The sequence below is a fragment of the Chiloscyllium plagiosum genome, unplaced genomic scaffold (assembly GCF_037043375.1).
Source record: "Chiloscyllium plagiosum isolate Xiang-an unplaced genomic scaffold, Cpla_swu_hap1 HiC_scaffold_23, whole genome shotgun sequence".
NCBI classification, from domain to species: Eukaryota; Metazoa; Chordata; class Chondrichthyes; order Orectolobiformes; family Hemiscylliidae; genus Chiloscyllium; species Chiloscyllium plagiosum.
The window spans coordinates 28167749-28186597 of NW_028270161.1; the positions used below are offsets into that span (position 1 = coordinate 28167749).

General features: G+C 41.6%; 1 protein-coding gene across 4 annotated transcripts in view; it reads left to right on the plus strand.

Moving 5' to 3' along the window:
• Window positions 1-18849, plus strand: part of ccdc146 (coiled-coil domain containing 146) — a 145387-nt gene that overhangs the window by 54579 nt on the left and 71959 nt on the right. For all 4 annotated transcript variants that reach the window (XM_043713818.2, XM_087999510.1, XM_087999511.1 and 1 more), the window contains one exon: window positions 2981-3038. In XM_043713818.2, the coding sequence (XP_043569753.1) occupies window positions 2981-3038 (58 nt within the window). The remainder of the gene's footprint in view (window positions 1-2980; window positions 3039-18849) is intronic.

Below are 18849 nucleotides of genomic sequence, written 5' to 3' on the forward strand. Positions count from 1 at the left end.
AAATACGGAGTTTCGGGATTGAAGGTGACTTAGCGGTTTGGATCAGAAATTGGTTAGCTGAAAGAAGACAGAGGGTGGTGGTTGGTGGGAAATGTTCATCCTGGAGCTCAGTTACCAGTGGTGTGCCGCAAGGATCTGTTTTGGGGCCACTGCTGTTTGTCATTTTTATAAATGACCTGGACATGGGCTGAGAAGGACGGGTTAGTAAATTTGCAGATGACAGTAACGTGGGCAGAATGTGGATAGTGCCGAAGGATATTGTGGGTTACAAAGGGACATAGATAAGATGCAGAGCTGGCCTGAGAAGTGGTAAATGGAGTTTAATGCGGAAAACTGTGAGGTAGTTCACTTCAGAAGAAGCAACAGGAATGCAGAGCGCTGAGCTAATGGTAAAATTCTTGGAAGTGTAGATGAACAGAGAGATCTCAGTGTCCAGGTTCATAGATCCATGAAAGTTGCCACCCAGATTGATAGGCTTGTGAAGAGCACATGGTGTGTTTGGCGTTTATTGGTAAGGGAATTGAGTTTTGGAGCCACAAGGTCATGCTTCAGCTGTACAAGACACTGGTAAGTCCGCTCCTGGAGAATTGCATACAGTTCTGGTCACCACATTACAGGAAGGATGTGGAAGCTTTGGAAAGGGTTCAGAGGAGATTTGCCAGGATGTTGCCTGGTATGGAAAGAGGAAAGGCTGAGGGAACCGAGGCTGTTATCGTTGGAGAGAAGAAGATTGAGAGGTTACTTAATTAAGACGTATAAGATAATCAGAGGAATAGATAGGGTGGACAGTGAGAGCCTTTTTTCTCACATGGTGAAGGCTAACATGAGGGGAAATAGCTTTAAATTGAGGGGTGATAGCTTTAGGACAGATACCGTGGGTAGTTTCTTTACTCAGAGTAGTAGTGTGGAATGACCAACGTTAAGGGCATTTAAACGGGCATTGGAAATACATATGGATAATAATGGAACGGTGTAGATTAGATGGGCTTCAGATTGATTTCACAGGTCAGTGCAACAGTGAGGGCCGAAGGGCCTGTACTGCGCTGTAACGTTCTATGTTCTATGTGTGAGTAGACAGACAACTTTCCTGTTTTTGATATGGTGTAATGTCAGCAGCTTGGACATCAGTTTCTCAACTCAGATTTGAAGATCCTTGTGCTGTAAAAATGCGCCACAAATGAATTCACTCTGGATCGCTTTGGTGTCCAGCAGCATACATATGCTGCAGTAGCAACATACCATCTGTCCCGTTTTCCCTCATAATTCAATTTAATTTATAAGTTAATGCTCTTGATTCCCTGCTCTTTACACTTTATTGTAACTTTTTTTACAAATAAAATATCAATCTTTTTGTTAACCAGCATTTTCTAAGACAGAAGAAAAATACTACAATCTAAACACAACCTGAAGACATTGCTTTTATTTTATAGACTGGAATTATTTATCAATCTGACTCATCAATTAGCTGCTTTTTCTGCACGTGTTGTTCATGATGTCACTCCATTGCAGGCAGTCCTCTCAAACTGCACCTTTTATCCTGTCCCACTCATGTCTGGACACTTTACTTCTTGCAGCAATTTTCAGTTAGAGCACATCTATCATATTTGCACGAAATTCTCAGTTTCATTTGCCCAGCCATTGTCCTACTTAGATGACGTCTCCATTCATATTGACCATGCTCTTTACTGATTGGATGATGCAAAACAATCCCTTTTTTATGTGGATCCGTTCAGAATCACTTAACTTCTTAACTCCTTCCTTAATAGTACTATGAGTGTACCTACACCAAATCAACAGCAGCAGCTCAAAAAGGCAGTTTACCATCAGTTTCTCAAGGGTAAATAGAGATGGATGATAAAAGTTGTCCCAGGCAGCACCACCCACATCCAACAAATTCATTATATTTTAAAAAATTCAAAATTGAAATAATGTTTTAAAATCAAAACTATAGATGAACATGGTGGTTCAGTGGTTAGCATTGCTGCCTCACAGTGCTGGGGACCTGGGTTCAATTCCAACCTCAGGTGATAGTCATTGTGGAGTTTGCATATTCTCCCTGTGTCTGTGCATGTTTCCTCCCATAGTCCAAAGATGAGCAGTTTGGTGGATTGGCTATGCTAAAATGCCCGTGTCCAGGGAATTATAGGGGGTGGGGGTCTTGGTGAGATGCTTTTTGGAGGGTCAGTAGGCAACTGGCCTACTTCCACACTGTAGGGATTCTATGATATTGCAGAAAGGTGTTGTTGAGGTAAGTAACTGGCCATGAACCTACTAAAAGTCAGTGCAAACCCATAGGCCAAATAGCATATTTCTCCTATTTCATATTTTTCTGGATGTATTCTTCACTAATAGCAGAATGCTAGACAGTTCAGAACATATAGGAGTGGAGCCACATGAAGATTGGGTGGGAGGTTCCCTTCCTTAAAGGGTGTTCATAAGCCATTTATATTTGTACAAACATCTGTAGAATTTATGGTTTTTATAAGTGATAGTTCGGTACAATTCAAACTTCTGTATTTGTAGACCAGTACCATAATAATTACACAAATGCTGCCTCAGGAGGCTTGGCATTGCCAGTAACTGGCCTCCATTAATACAATGATACCTAACGTCCAATTTGGTTGAGGTGTTAACTACTGCATTTTGTGGATACTTACAACATTTTGGCCCTGAAAATGCACCAAAGGGAATTACTGCCTTAGCTTATAAGCATGGAGAAAGTCATGTTTGAAGCTTTTATCCTGTAGTCTGATTATTCAGCCACTTAATGCTACTTCTGCTCAAACAAAATCAATTTTTGCACAAGGAATTTTTTTACTGAATAATGTGAGTTAAACAATATCAGGAAAAGAGCAAAATAAGAATAGTAACAGATATTTTGAATTAGAAGACCTTGAATTAAGTGTAGACTAAATTTCTTTTTTGTGATCAATGTTTGTTACTTCAACAGATTGAACATGAATTTTGTTTTGTTTTTCAGTTTGCAAGAAGAATTGGAAATGTTTAAAAAAGACTTTGAGAGACTACCGAAAGCTGCAGTGAGTTGTTAAGCCTACCATTCATTCTCTTAAAAGAGCATGCTTAAAATTTATACGCTGAATAATTTACCTTGATACATACATTATTTGCATGTTGTTTTAGCTTTATTTGTATTAGTGGTGCTCAGGAGAAAGTTATGACCTCCAGTACTGAAGATCAGAGTCAAAAAGTGTGGCGCTGGAAAAGCACAGCAGATCAGGCAGTATCCGAGGAGCAGGAGAGTCGACGTTTCGGGCATAAACCCTCCATCAGGAATGTGGGGGGGAAGGCGGTTGAAAGATAAATAGATAAACACCTATGTCTTATGGTCTTATGGAGGGTGGGGGTGGGGCTGGGGGGGGAAGGTAGCTGGGAAGGCAATAGGTCAAAGTAGGTTAGAGGTAATTGTGCTAGGTCAGTGGGGAGGGTGGAGCAGATAGGTAGGAGGGAAGATGGACAGGTAGGACAAGTCAAGAGGGTGGTGCTGAGTTAGAGGATTGGACTAGAATGAAGTGAGGAAGAGGAAATTTGGAAACTAGTGAAGTCAATGTTAATGCCATGTGGTTGAAGGGTCCCATGGTGGAAGATGAGGCATTCTTCCTCCAGTTACTGGATGCTTTGGATTTTGTGGTGGAAGAGGCCCAGGACTTACATGTCCTTGGGGGAGTGGGAGGGGTAGTGGAAGTGATCAGCTACAGGGCGGTGGAGTTGTTTGGTGTTTGTGTCCCAGAGATGTTCCCTGAAACCTTCTGTGAGTTGGTGTCCTGTCTCCCCAATGCAGAGGAGACTGTATTGAGAACAATGGACAGAGTAGATGAGGTGGGTGGATGTACAGGAACATCTCTGCCGGTTGTGAAAAGATCCTTTGGGGCCTTGAACGGAGGTGAGGAGGTAGGTGTAGGCAGCGGCAAGGGAAGGTGCAGGTTGTGGAGGGGTGTGTAGACATAATGAAGAAGTCACAGAGTGAATGGTCTCTGCGGTTTGCAGATAAGGGTGTGGAGGGAAATTTATCTCTGGTAGGGTCTGATTTCAAGTGGCAGAAATGGCAGGGAATAATGCACTGCATCAGGAGATTTGTAGGGTGGATCTTTGGTGAGGGAAGGTTCCCCACCTTTTCCTCCACTACATTGATGACTGTATTGACGCCACCTCATGCTCCCACAAGGAGGTTCATCAACTTCACAACACCCTAACCTCAAGTTCACCTGGACCATCTCAGACACCTCCCTCCCCTTCCTGGACCTCATCTTCGTCTCCGGTGACTGACTCAACACGGACATTTATTTCAAACCCACCAACACCCACAGCTATCTGGACTACATCTCCTACATACACCTACCACCCATAAAAACACAATCCTTTACTCCAAAGTCTTCTGCCTGCACTGTATCTGCTCCCAGGAGGAGCAATTCCACTCTAACACATCCCAGATGGCCTCCTATTTCAAGTACCGCAATTTCCCCTCCCATGTGATCAACTCCTCAACTTCCTGCAACTCCACTCTTAAACCTCACTGCTGTAGCTGCAACAAGGATAGAACCCCCCTCCCCCCGGTCTTCACATTCCACCCCACTAATCTCTGGATACAGCACACTATCCTCAGCCATTTCTACCACCTGTAATCAGACCTCCCCAACGCTATCTGTGCTCCGCAGAGACCATTCCCTCTGTAACTCCCTCCTTAGGTCCACACAACCCACCAACCCATGCTCCACACCAGCCAGCCATCTTCCATTGCTGCGGTAAGAGGTGTAATACCTGTGGCCACACTTCCCCCTCCACCTCCATCCAAGGCCCCAAAGGATCTTTTCACATTCTGAAGAGATCTTCCTCCACATCCACCCACCTCATTCACTGTTTCTGATGCTCTCGATATATCAGGGAGACAGGGCGCTAACTCATGGAGCGTTTCAGGGAACATCTCTGGGACACACGCACCCTCCGCCCTGTGGCCAACCACTTCCACTCCCCCAAGGACATGCTGGGCCTGGGCTTCCTCCACCACCAAATCCAATCCACATAACAACTGGAAGAAGAATGCCTCATCTTCTGCCTTGGGACCCTTCAACCACATGGCATTAACATCAACTTGGACATCAACTAGTTTCCAAATCTCCCCTCCCCCCACCTCATCCCAGATTCAACCCTCCAACTAAGCACCACACTACTGATCTGTTGCACCTATCCGCTCCACCCTCCTCACCAACCTATCACAATTAACCCCACCTGCATCCTCCTATTGCCTACCCAGCTACCTTCCCCCACCCTCCTATTTATGTCTCAACCTCCTTTCCCCTTCTACATTCCTGATGAAGGGCTTATGCCCAAAATGTCGACTTTCCTGCTGCTAGGATGCTGCCTGACCTGCTGTGCTTTTCCAACGCCACACTTTTCAACTCAATGGTGCTCAGCCCTAACTTACATTAATGATTCAGCTTGGCAGTACTAATTGCATATACCTAGACTATGAATCATACATATCTTGCAGGGTGGAATGGGACCATTCAACCTGTTGAGTCTGCACTGACCCTCTGAAAAGCATCCATCCAATCTCTATATCCACCCATTTTAACCATGGATATCCCACCTAACGTGCACATTCCTGTGACACCACAGTGGAATTTAGCATGGCCAATCCAACTAACTTGCAATAGACAGTCACCCAAGGCTAGAATTGAACCTAGGTCCCTAGCACTGTTAGGCAGCAATGTTAAACACTGAGCCACCATGTCATCCCTTAAAAGTGCAGGGTGACTGCCAAAGTAATCTACACATTGAGGAATTGAACCCCAATCTCCCACATGACAAAGTTAAAAATCACACAACACCAGGTTATAGTCCAACAGGTTTATTTGGAAGTACTAGCTTTCAGAATGCTGCTTCTTCATCAGGTAGCTCTGGAGCAGGATCATAAGACACAGAATATATAGCATAAGATCACAGTGTCATGCAACTGAAACAATATATTGAACAAACCTAGAGTGCTGTTAAGTCTTTCATCTTTTCGAATGGGTTGCAGTTTTCAGTTCATTAATATATAAATCCCAGAACTTCTTTTAAGTCACATTCTCGAAATAACAAGGTTTTATTTAAAAAAAGTGACATCTCAGCTCAGACAATCCATTACAGGTGTGAGGTTAGAGTCTGTCTGTATCCCTATCTTGGGTCAGACAGGATCTATTTCCAGAATAGAAATTTATAAAATGTTACATGGATTTACTGCCTGCATTGACTGCATTGATTGTGTACTTTTTGAACAAAATAGAATGTATCTGCACTTAAAATTCTGCAAATGCATATTCACCCCATAGACTTATATGTATATGCGTGCGTGCATGTGAGGGGGAGAGAGAGAGAGAGAGAGAGAGAATATGTGTGTGAGTGTGTGCATGTGAGAGTGTGTGTTTGCATATGTGTGTGCTTGGTAGAGTGTGTGATGAGTGCGACGGAGTATAAGCCTGTGCATGGGTGAGAGTGTGGTGGGTGTATGGGAGAGGGTCTGCGTGAGTATGTGAGTATGTAAGAGTGTGTGTGAGTGAGAGTGTATAGTGTAGTGGGGTCACCTGTAGTGTGACATGAACCCAAGGTCCCAGTTCCCACTCTGCCAAACACACAGACACATACACACACACACTCTCTTACATACTCACACAGACACTCTGTCATACACATGCTCTCTCTCAGACACACATATAACCCCCACACTCTCAGCCACACACACACCTTCTCATAGGCTTATACACCGTCACACTCACACACGCAAACACACTCTCTCCCACGCACTCACACTCACACTCTCTCCCTCACACTCTCCCTCCCCCACCCCCCTGCCTTCACATGTAAGCATATGTGGTGAATTTACATTTGCAGAATTGTAATTGCAGATACATTCTATTTTGTCAAAAAAGCAAACAATCTGCAGGCAGTCAATCCATGTAACAGTTTTATAAATTCCTACTCTGGAAAAAGAACCAGTCTGATTTAAGATTGGGAAAACAGACAGACCCTAACCTCACACCTTTGTAACTTGAAAGAAGCTCTGGGATTTACCTATTAATGAGCCAAAACCTGCAACCCATTCTAAAAATGAAAGACTTAACAGCAATCTAGGTTTGTTCACTATTTCATTTCCATTAATTAAGGCCCTTAAGTAGTTAATTAATGGCCTCTTAAAGGTTTAAACCTGCCACCGACCTGATTACCTGCCTGCTTGGAGTGGGAGAGAAGTGGCTACTTTTCTGATGGGGAAACCAGAGTGCGCTATCTGCTGGGTTGGCAAGACCCTCCATTTGCCTTAACCTAGGAACAATTGGAAACAATTGAACCAGTGGTGACATTGGAAAGGAGGTCAAGTGTCAGTGACTCAAAGCCCCTGCCAGGCTTTGTCTCCAACCAAACCAACTTCCCGACCACCCTTTCTCCCCACAACCCAACAAAAAAGTTTTTTTTTTTGCTAGTGCAGCTCTTCATAGTTGTACAACCTCGACCACCTAAGAGCCCAAGAATCTGACCTGACCCCGCATAAATCTTTGATTAATGCTTGATGTAGTGTGATTTCTCATTGGTGGGGGACAGGGGATACTCACCAATGAAAATGCCCATTCCCACATCTTGAGCAGAGAACACTAAACCCAGTCCATAATTCCCTAACAAAGCTGCCATTTCATGCCTACTGACTTGCCTATTTAAGTTAATTCACTATTCCCAGAACCCCAATCTGAACAATAATTAAAAATTTAGACAACACATGGTACCATGGATGCAGTTCTATATTATACATTCAATTATTTTTCTGTTTAACAACATAAAATTCTGGAAATATTCAGATGAGAGAGACACAATGAGTGCAATACTGTTGATGTTGTATACATGGATTTGCAAAAAACAAAAATAACCCAAGGAACTGTAGATGCTGGAAATCAGAAACAAAACAGGAATTGGTGTAAAATCCCTGCTGGTCATAGAGTCATAGAGATATATAGCACGGAAACAGACCCTTCGGTCCAATTTGTCCATGCCGACCAGATATCCCAACCCAATCTAGTCCCACCTGCCAGCACCTGGCCCATATCCCTCCAAACCCTTCTATTCATAAACCCATCCAGATGCCTTTTAAACATTGCAATTGTACTAGCCTCCACCACTTCCTCTGGCAGCTCATTCCATACATGCACCTCCGTCGGCATGAAAAAGCTGCCCCTTAGTTCTCTTTTATATCTTTCCCCTCTCACTCTAAACCTATGCCGTTGAGTTCTGGACTCCCCCACCCCAGGGAAGAGACTTTATCTCTTTATCCTATCCATGCCCCTCATAATTTTGTAAACCTCTATAAGGTCACGTCTCAGTCTCCGACGCTCCAGGGAAAACAGCCCAGTCTATTCAACCTCTCCCCATAGCTCAAAACATCCAACCCTGGCAACATCCTTGTAAATCTTTTCTGAACACTTTCAAGTTTCACACCTTTCTGGCAGCATCGCGGAGAGAAAGTGGAGTTAATGTTTTGGGTCCAGTGACCCATCTTCAAAACTGGGGTCACTGAACCCAAAATGTTAATTCTAATTTCTCTCCACTGATGCTGCAAGATTTGCTGATTTGCAATCATTTATGTCTGATACATTGCAAAACAACAAACTTGTAAGCAAAGTTGCCAGTATAAAAGGGACAGTAGCTATAAAGACTGGCTGAGTGTTAGGAAATAGAGAGTAATGGTCAATGAATATATATTAATGGATATCTTTTCAGGCTGGAGAAAGGCTTTTCCTGATATATGTTAATGACCTGGATCTTGACATACAAAGGAAAATTTCCAAACTTTCAGACAGCACTAAATTGGAAGAATTGTAATCTGTGCAGACAATAGTGTGGAACTCCAAAAGTTGGTTCAATGCAGAGAGGTGTGAGATCGGGAGAACATTGAAAATCAGTATAAAACAAGGGGTAAAATTCTAAAGGGAGTGCGGGACAGAGAAATCTGGGTGTATATATGCACAGATCGTGAAAGATGACAGGACAGGTAGCGAGTCAGTTAATAACGCATACTGTGTTCTCGGGTTGCTTAAGTATAGGGGTGTAGAAGACAAAAGCAGGGAGTTGATGTTGAATCTGCATACATTTGGTGAACCTCAGCTGAAGTTTTGTGTACAGTTCTGGGTGCCACATTGTCAGAAATTTGTGAATGCAGAAGAGATTTATGAGAATGGTTCCAGGAATGAAAAACTTCAGTTCTGAGGATATATTGAAGAAGTTGGGACTGTTCTCCTTGGAGAGAAGGTGGCAGAGAGGAGATTTGATAGACGTTTGCAAAATCTTAAGTGGGTGGATGTAACAGTTAAGGAGATGCTGCTCCTACTTTAAAAGAAAAAAAAGAATGAAGGGCATACAATTAAAATGAAGTGCAAACAAAGCAAGGGTGACTTTGGATATGGAATGCATTGTCTAGAAATGTGGTGAAGCTAAGTCCAACTGAAGCATTCTAGAGGGAATTGGATGATGTTTTGGATAGAAATGGTTTATAGGAATATAGGGGAAATAAAACCAATGCAGGTATGATGAGCTGAATGGTTTCCTTCTATACCATAACAATTCTGCATTTCTGTGAGACCATCTGTGGAGAGAGACTCAGGGTTAACATTTCAGTCAGTGACTCTCATTAGACCTGAAATGACCTGAAACTCTGTTTTTCTGTTCACAGAAGCTGCCTGGCCTACTGGTTAGTTGCAGCATTTTACAGATTTCCAGCATCCACAGTATTTTTCCTTTGTTTTCAACTTGTCAAAAGGATCTGTCTCCAAGCTATTTATTGTCCTTATGCATGTGTAGGCATTTTAATTTGCATCTTATAGTGCAAGTATGTTAAATAATACAGAAACATTCAGCCAATCAAGCTCACTCTGAATAACAATGTAAACAATCTGTCTATTTATCTTCCAACAAAGTTTTCAAGCTTAAGTGATTTTTTTCTAATGCTTTAGTTTTAAGTTCAATTTTACTGAAGTGTGGTGAAACATATAATAGCGATTTTTGAGAAGATTTGTAGTTCAGGTTGAGGTTCTGGATGTAGGTTTGCTCGCTGAGCTGGAAGGTTCATTTTCAGACATATTGTCAGCATACTAGGTAACATCTTCAGTGAGCCTCCGGATGAAGCACTGCTGGTTTTTCCTGCTTTCTATTTATATATTTGGGTTTCCTTGGGTTGGTGATGCCATTTCCTGTGGTGATGTTCAATCTCATTTCTTATCTGTATGTAAGGATACTAGTGAGAGAGTGTCATTTCGTTTTGTGGCTAATTGATGTTCATGTATCTTGGTGGCTAGTTTCTGCCTGTTTGTCCAATGTAGCATTTGTTACAGTTCTTGCAACGTATTTTGTAAATGACAATATTTTTGCTTGTTGTCTGTATAGAGTCTTTCAAATTCATTAACTGCTGTTTTAGTGTGTTGGTGGTTTTGTGGGCTACTATGATGGCAAAGGGTCTGAGTAGTCTGGCAGTCTTTTCTGAGATGTCTTTGATGTAGGGGAGAGCAGCTAGAGTTTCTGGACACGTTTTGTCTGCTTGTTTGGGTTTGTTGCTGAGAAATCAGCAGAGTCTGTTCATTGGGTACCCATTCTTTTTGAATACACAGTATAGGTGATTTTCCTCTGCTCTGCATAGTTCCTCTGTGCTGCAGTGTGTGATGGCTTGTTGAAATAATGTTGAGATGCACCTTACGTACAGATAAGGAAGACACCACTTCAACTGGGACAACACATCCATCCTAGGACAATCCAAACAAAGACATGCACAAGAATTCCTAGAAGCATGGCATTCCAACCGAAACTCTATCAATAAACACATTGAGTTGAATCCCATTTACCACCCCTGAGAAAAAGAACAGGAAATGGCATCACTATAGGAAATGATGTCACCACAGGAAATGACATCACTAACTCAAGAAAACCCAAACATATAAATGGAAAGCAGGAAACACCAGCAGTGCTTCATCTGGAGGCTCACTGAAAATGTTACCTAGTATGGTGACGAAACATCTGAAAATGAACCTTCCAGTTCAGCGAGCAAACCTACATCCGGAGGAACATATAATGCCAGATGTACGTAAAAATCATGGTCAGAAATAACATTAAGTAAGACGTATCCTCCAAATATTTCTTCGTAAACGATTCATTGTTGGCAACTCACTATTTTTTCTCTTGTGAAACAAGAACAGTACAGATAAACTGTACACAGACTGCTGCCAATTCTTGTGATAGATAAATTATACTGTGACACAATAGCTAGTGGGAAATTAGAGAAGAGTGAGTAACACATGAAATACTTGTAATTGATCATTTAAATATTTTTTATATACTGTTCAGAGTCAACAAAATATAATCTATAAAAACTAATTTGTTAAACAAATTCAGTCTGCTTTAGTTTTTTTTAAAGAATGCAAATGATTTAAAGAGAAAATTAATTTTCAGTTATTCATATCGTATCAAACCAAATTGTGAAATGTTTAGTATGGCTCGGTGAATAGGGACTTAAGGGAAAAATCTATGCTGGAAGATTTGTTTTAATCTTTAAAAGGGATAATAATGAGTATATAAGTCAGTGAAAACTGAAATAACTCCATGAAGGCTGATATCCAGTCTCCACGTTACCCTTTATTTACATGTGCATAGTATATGATGCTCACCCTGCTAGCTCAGAGTCAGCTCCAAGGGCGAACAGAACCCCTGATACTCCTGTTTATATCTGTCAGCAAGGACTCCCTGACTGGATCAGATTAACAGACTAATCAGGAAACTCATATTCGATGAGGTCCACTTAGCTGACCTCATTCCAATCACTACATCCTTCCCCTGAAAGTCCAGTGACGTAGGCTCATTCTTTTTCCTGTAACTTCTCTTGGAGTGTTTTCGCACCAGGTCTGGTTCCTCCAACTCTGGCTACGATACTGGTGGAATGTACTGGACTGTAGTCCGCCTCTTGAGCACCTCAGACAAAGTAAATTCCTTCTTCAGGCATTAATGGTGTCAAGACTGCAACATCCGCATGTCTGTCTCGCCCTCAAAGGTTTCTTTGACACTAGGCTTGGAGGGGGGGGGGGGGGGGGGGGGGGGGGTGGAGAGCAGAGAACCCACAGATTCTGACAGCCTTGCTGAACAATCTGAGGGACGAGGTGCGTTTTTCTCCTACCCTGTTTGCAAGGTTGTAGCTTTCATGTGGTCCACGTGTTTGTTCAAGAATGTGTCTCCTACCTGAACTTTGTACATCAGGGGACTTGACCTCATGTTGATCCTGTAGTTTCAACATCAAAATTTGTCCCATGATATAAACAGCTTCTTTCACATAGAGGAGTCTTTTGTCAGGCATTGGTGTTCCTGATAAGGTGTCACTCTTCCTCCAATGTCCATGAAGATGAGCTTTAATCTGGTGTGGAATCTTCTCCCATTAGTAATTTTTCTAGAGCTATCCCTGTAGTTATGTAAAGGATGGTCCTGTAATCAAACAGGAACCAAGACAGTTTCGTATCAAGTGAAACTGTAGGCTGTTTCCTTAAGCCTGCTGTCAAAGTTTGTATGGCTCTTTCTGCAAGACCATTGGATGATAGATGATATGGAGTGTCCTTACATGCTTAATGCCATTCAAGTTTAGGAAATATTCAAATTCCCTATTCGTAAATGATGTCTCATTGTCTGTGACCAATACCTCCAGGAGTCAGTGTATTGCAAAAGATGTTTGCAGCTTTTCAACTGTCATCCCAATGTTTGATGAATGAACTCTGTGCACGTCCAACCACTTTGAATAGGCGTTCACAATGACTAAGAATATACAGCCCCATGAAGAGTCCAGCATAGTCGATGTGTAACCAAGTCCAGGGTTCACCTGGCCATTTCCATGAATGTGGGGGAGCTGCTGGTGGTAAGTGTTGTCTTTGCTGGCACTCTGTGCACTGCCCAACCAACATCAAATCTTGGCCACCAGATATAACGTCTTGCCAAAATCTTCATTTTAGAAACTCTTGGATGACCCCTGGAAGAGTTCAGCCAGCATCTGGCAAGGACATTTGCTCAGGACTCTTACTCCCTATATTTATATGCCAAACTGTATAGAGAGCGGGTCTCATCGAGTCCAGAAAGGCTTCAATTCTGTTTGCAATAGATCCTTCATTTCTCCCATCTCCACCAGCTGTTTTAGTTTTGCCAGGATGGGATCTTTTTACGTCGATAATTTGATATTGTCAGCAGTGACCAAAAGTCTGTCTGGAAAGTTGAAAACCCCAATGGACTTTTTTTGTGACAACACCACCAGTACTATATCTGCCAGTGGGAGGTGGCTTAAGACATCTACATTTGCCACTTGGCATTCCAACTTGTAATTGTACGCACTCAGAGTAAGAGCCCACCTAAAGCTATGAGCAGCATGGCTCTGCCCTCCATAAGTAGTTTTAGCAAGGGTTTGTGGTGCATTACTATTACAAATTTACAAGCAGAAAGATATTGATGGAACTTCCTCACACCAAAGATGACCACCAAACCTTCCTTCTTTATCTGGGCGTACTTTTGTTTGGCATCAGTCATAGCCTGGGAAGCATACACTATCAGGCATTCCTCCCTGTGGGCCATTGCAGAGCCAACACTACCCTGATACAGTATGGGAAGGCCATGAATGTCAGCACCATATCTCCACTTGGGTTCGTAGTATGCCAACACCTTAGAAGATGAAAGCTGCTTCTTCACTTTCCTAAAGGCCTCTTAGCTTTGCAACCATTTCCAATGCTACCCTTTTTTCAATATCAGTTGTAAGGATGCCAGGATGGAGGCCAGATTACATATGAGTTTTTTGTATTAATTCACCAACCCAAGAAAAGACCTAAGTTCTGGTTCAGACTTTGGAGCCACAGCAACCTTTGATTGCTTTCACCTTCTCTTCCAATGGGTGTAACTGGTCTTGTTGAGTTCTGTTACTCAATTCAAGCCTGGTGGGACTATTTTAATGTCTCGAGTCTGTAACTGCAATGTCCTTCTTGCTGAGAGCCTCAAGAAAAGTTTAACCTTTTGACTGAGGCTTGGCTTTGTTTTAGGGTTTTACTGTGACTTGACCTAGAGTCCCTCTGTTCAGGATATGTCCTGAGTAAGGCTTTGCAATTGCCTTTATTCAAGTGGCGTTCCCCAAGCTGATTCAGTCTGGCAAGGGTGTCCACTTTCAGCAGAATACCCTGTCACTCATGAGCTCCATTTGCCACATTTACTAATGCTCAGTTGGGCTTCAGGTAGTAGGCACTTTCCATGACCACATCATTAATCCTACATACCAAAAGGTCTCTCAGCATCTCACTGAGAATTAAAGTAAATTTATATGCCTCTGCCAGTCATCTTACCTAGTCAAAAATCCTGATACAGATTCCCCTAGTTCCCATACTGCCAAGTAAATAGAGGAGGCTAGGAGCTGTAATATTCCTTAGCTAAATCCATCAATATGCTTTTAGCTAAATCTGATGCATCAAGTTAAGGTTCTAATAACCAAAAAAGCTGTCAGGAGAATTACTCATTGCTTTACGTCTGTCCCAACATCTTTTGCCTGCAAATATTAACACATTCTTTCCACAACCTAGGCCCAGTTTTTGAAACCTGGATTGAACAAAGCAAATTTCCCAGACAGAAACATGTTGCTTACTGCAACTCAAAGAAGACTGTTGTGAACAAATCTCTTCAGGGGCATTTTTTTTCTCACCGCTACTGAAATAAATCCAGGAAGGCTGGTATCCAATCAACAAGTCACCCTTCATTTACATGTGCATAACACCAACCCTGCTAGCTCAGAGCTGGTTCCTGGGGTGAACAGAACCCTTGATACACCTGTTTACATTGGTCACCTAGGACTCCCTGATTGGACCAGGTTAACAGTCCCAATCAGGGAACTCATATTCTCTGAGGTCCACCTGGCTGATCCCATTCAAATAATGACAAAAATGGCAAGTATATTGTGTTTCAATGAGTGAGTAAACTGATGTAAAATGTACTGCCATCCATGTATTAGAACAGTTACAAGTTGCATTTTGCTTACCTTCAGTTTACAAACAGTCTCACCTGTAATGGTCATGTGAAATCTGAAGCACTAATCCTATTCTTGGCATTCTTATTTCATTTAATCATACCTGGTCCTCTTTCTGAACCATAGCTTAGTTTCAGTTTATAAGGTTCTTTGTTACAAAGGGTCAGAAGCAGAAAACCAGGCAATTTGGTCCAACATGTCTTTAGTAGCATCAATGCTCCATATGATGTCCTTTCCATTACTCTTCAATAGATTATATTGAAAAATGTCTCTAATACTTTCTCCCTTGCGTACTGACTAGCATACCTGTAAATTGCTCAATTGGGCCCATTGCTTTTCCAGGTGAAAGATTTTCTGTGTGCTGTTTGGTCATTCATTGAAATTTGTTTTCTTCTTCCTGAATGTTTCATTAGGTCCCTTCTAACTTGTGACTGAAGTAAAAGTTAATGATTTAAGAGGGTAATTCAATGTGCCATTCCTCATCAGTAGATGAAAGTGTGAGAGAGAACTGCCCCTATTGTCTTTCACTAGTTCATTGCTAAAACGGGCTATTGGGAAGTGATCTGTAGAAGTGGGCTGTGGTGAGTTTTCATTTTTACAGAGTTTAATTGAAATGGTGTGTGCTACATGATCTGGCTGCATTTTTGAGCTTAGCTTATGCAGGTTATTCAGAAAGACATAGAAGGTATATAGTTTTCCAAAGGAGTTGTGATTAATTGCAATGCTAGGTATTCTTGAAACATATCAAGTCGTCTTCCTTATAAGCCCTGCACTCCTCCAACCTGATGTATCAAACCAAAACTAAAACGACAATCCAGGATACGATTTTTGGATGAATCACAAAACTCTTTGAAATAATTTCAAAATAATTTTCTTGTTATAAAAAACTTGGAATTATTGATATAAAGTTCCATGCGTGGCAAATTGTACTTTAAACACTTAGATCAAAATGTGGTCCATGCAGTGTGTTCAGCACGTAACTGTGGGAAGATATTTTGATGGGTGAACAATAAATTGGGATCTGTTGTTTGTAAAATATTGTAAAAATATAATGCATTGTGCTTTATCTTCTAAAATGTATTTTAAATATTTACAAAGGCATTTTTGAATAAATCTCCAATAAACCATGCTCAAGAATCTAATTTTTGGCTGGTAACAAGACTGAAACTATATTGTTATTGATCATGTTACAAACAAAATCAAAATGTTTGGCTTCATAGTATTACAGAGATATCTAGTAAAGGTGGAAAAGGGAACAAATAATTAAAGAAAGAACAACTTGAACTGTACAGGTTGGTCTGCTATAACACCCCTATTGTTAATGCAAATTTGCTACAATACAATTGATGAATTAGGGAAACCTGCTGTAGCACAAACTTTGAAAGCGTGTATTGGTTACAATGCAATTCTGGCCCCTTTGGTTTAAATGGTGCTGCTGTTATGTGATTTTCTTTTAACAAGCGATAGCACACGAACAGAACTACAGCGTTATAGCAGAACTGACTGTTTTCGTTATTATAGTCAGTAGCCTCAAAGTGTTTTAAAGCCAATGAAATGCTGTTGCAGTGTAATCAATGTTGTAGTGTAGGAAATGTAACAACCAATTTGCACACAGCAAACTCCCATAAAGAGCTATGAAGTAATGACCAAATAAAAAGATTTTTATTTTTTGATTCATGGATAAATCATGGCTGCCTTCGTCAAGAGGAGGTTCCCCTGAGAGACCCCTCTTGAAGAAGGCAGAGCTATATAACAAAATTCATCATCACTTGCAATGTGCCAACTCAGCCTCCAGCCAATTGAGGAAAAGTGTATTTGAACATCAGGACCTTAAAAATGAAACTAAGACAATGATTTATCAGACAATTGTAATACTTGCCTTCCTATAACCATCAATGGTATCTTTGAAAGATCCTCCAAATCACTGCAAATAAGGTGATCCGATAAGGTTACTCTCTCCTAAGCCAACATATACCTGGCATTGAGATGTCAACACACAGCATGAACATCGACTCCACCAGTTTTCTTATCTCTCCTCTCCCCACCTCATCCCAGATCCAACCCTCCAACTCCACACCCGTTTGAACTGTCCAGCCTGTTCATCTTCCATCCCACCTATTCGATCCGCCCTCCACTCCATCCTCCACCTGCACCTACCTATCACCTTCACAGCCACCTCATGCCCAAGACCAGCCCCACCCTCCTATTTATCCCTCAGCCCCAGACACCCACCCAACCCAAACTCCTGATGAAGGGTTTATGCCCAAAATGTGGATTCACCTGCTTCTAGGATGCTGTTTGACCTGCTGTGTTTTTCCAGGATCACACTTTTCGACTCTGATCTCTCGCATCTGCAGTCCTCACTTTCTCCTAGTCAATCAAAATATTTAAAATCTAAGTCATTACATTCATGTGCTTGATGCCAGATGCACAAAGCAGCTGCCATAACAGGAACCCACTAGGAAACAGCAGAAATACTTCAGGGATATCCTTGATTCATCACAGGAAAGATTCAGTTTCCCTGCTGACCTGTTTGAATCCTTGACTTGTGACCAACCAAAATGGAGAAAGTTTATTTGGGAAAGTACTCAACACACAAACATTTTTAAAGTGGTAAAGTTAGAGAGAGTGCACAAACTTTCAACATCTTATCTGCCCAATGCTTCTAGCATCACCTATAGCAATGTGGTGATTGTTAACTGCCCTCTGGACAATTAGTGGTGTGCAATAAATGCTGGCCTAGCTCGCGGCACCCACCTCCCATGAATGAATAAAAAATACTTTTCTTGCAGTATTACGGAGGGTCTAGAAAACGTGATTTCACTCTGATTTTCAGTGCTGTCTGTAATATATTGGATTGCATCAAAAGTTACTGTTCTCTTTGTTTAATCTCAATTTCCTTCCAAAACTGTAAATCTGCCATCTCAAGGACAGCAGCAAACAAATTACTGACTCTAACGTAAGAAATGGGAACAAGTATAAACCGTACAGCTTCTTGACTCTATTCCACTATTTGATATGATGATACCTGATCTATCTTATCTCCACCATCCGAGCTATTCCCATAACCCTTGATTTCTGGAGCAACCAAAAGTATTTCCATCTCAGTCTTACATATGCTCAACTATTGACTAACCATAAAACCTCAGGATAGAGGTTTCTGAAGGTTCACAAACCCTTCAGTAAAAAAGGGTTCAGTAAAAAGTTTCCACCTTACTTCAATCCTAAATGATCAACCCCTTATCCTGAGACTGGCCACTTGTGTTCTAAATTATCCTCAGTTTTTATAATGTCAAGAGCCTTTAGAACTGTGCATATTTAAATAAGATCACTTCTCATTTTTCTAAACTTCAAAGAGCATGGGCTCGATTTGCTAAGCCTTTCATCATAAGACAAACCACTCATCCCAGAGACAAACCCAGTGAATCACCACTGAACTGCCTCCAATTCAAATGTATGTTCTTTGAATATGAAGACCAAAAGTGCTTACAGTAGTCCAGGATTGGTCTCACCAAAGCCCCAGACAATTGTCATAAGACTTCCTTATCCTTGTACTCTGGCTCCCTTTCCAATAAAGGCCAGCATCCCAAGTGCTTTCCTAACTGTTTGCTGGACCTACTAGATAACCAAGGACAAAGGAAATAGAATTAGACAATGGTTGACAAATGTTGAATCGTCAAAGTACTGAGATCTCAGAAGAAAACAAAATCATGATATTACTCAACCAATTCCATTCCAGCAAGTTTCAAGCTTTGCCCACGAACCAATGTGCAGTTCCTTGATGTATAATTATATCG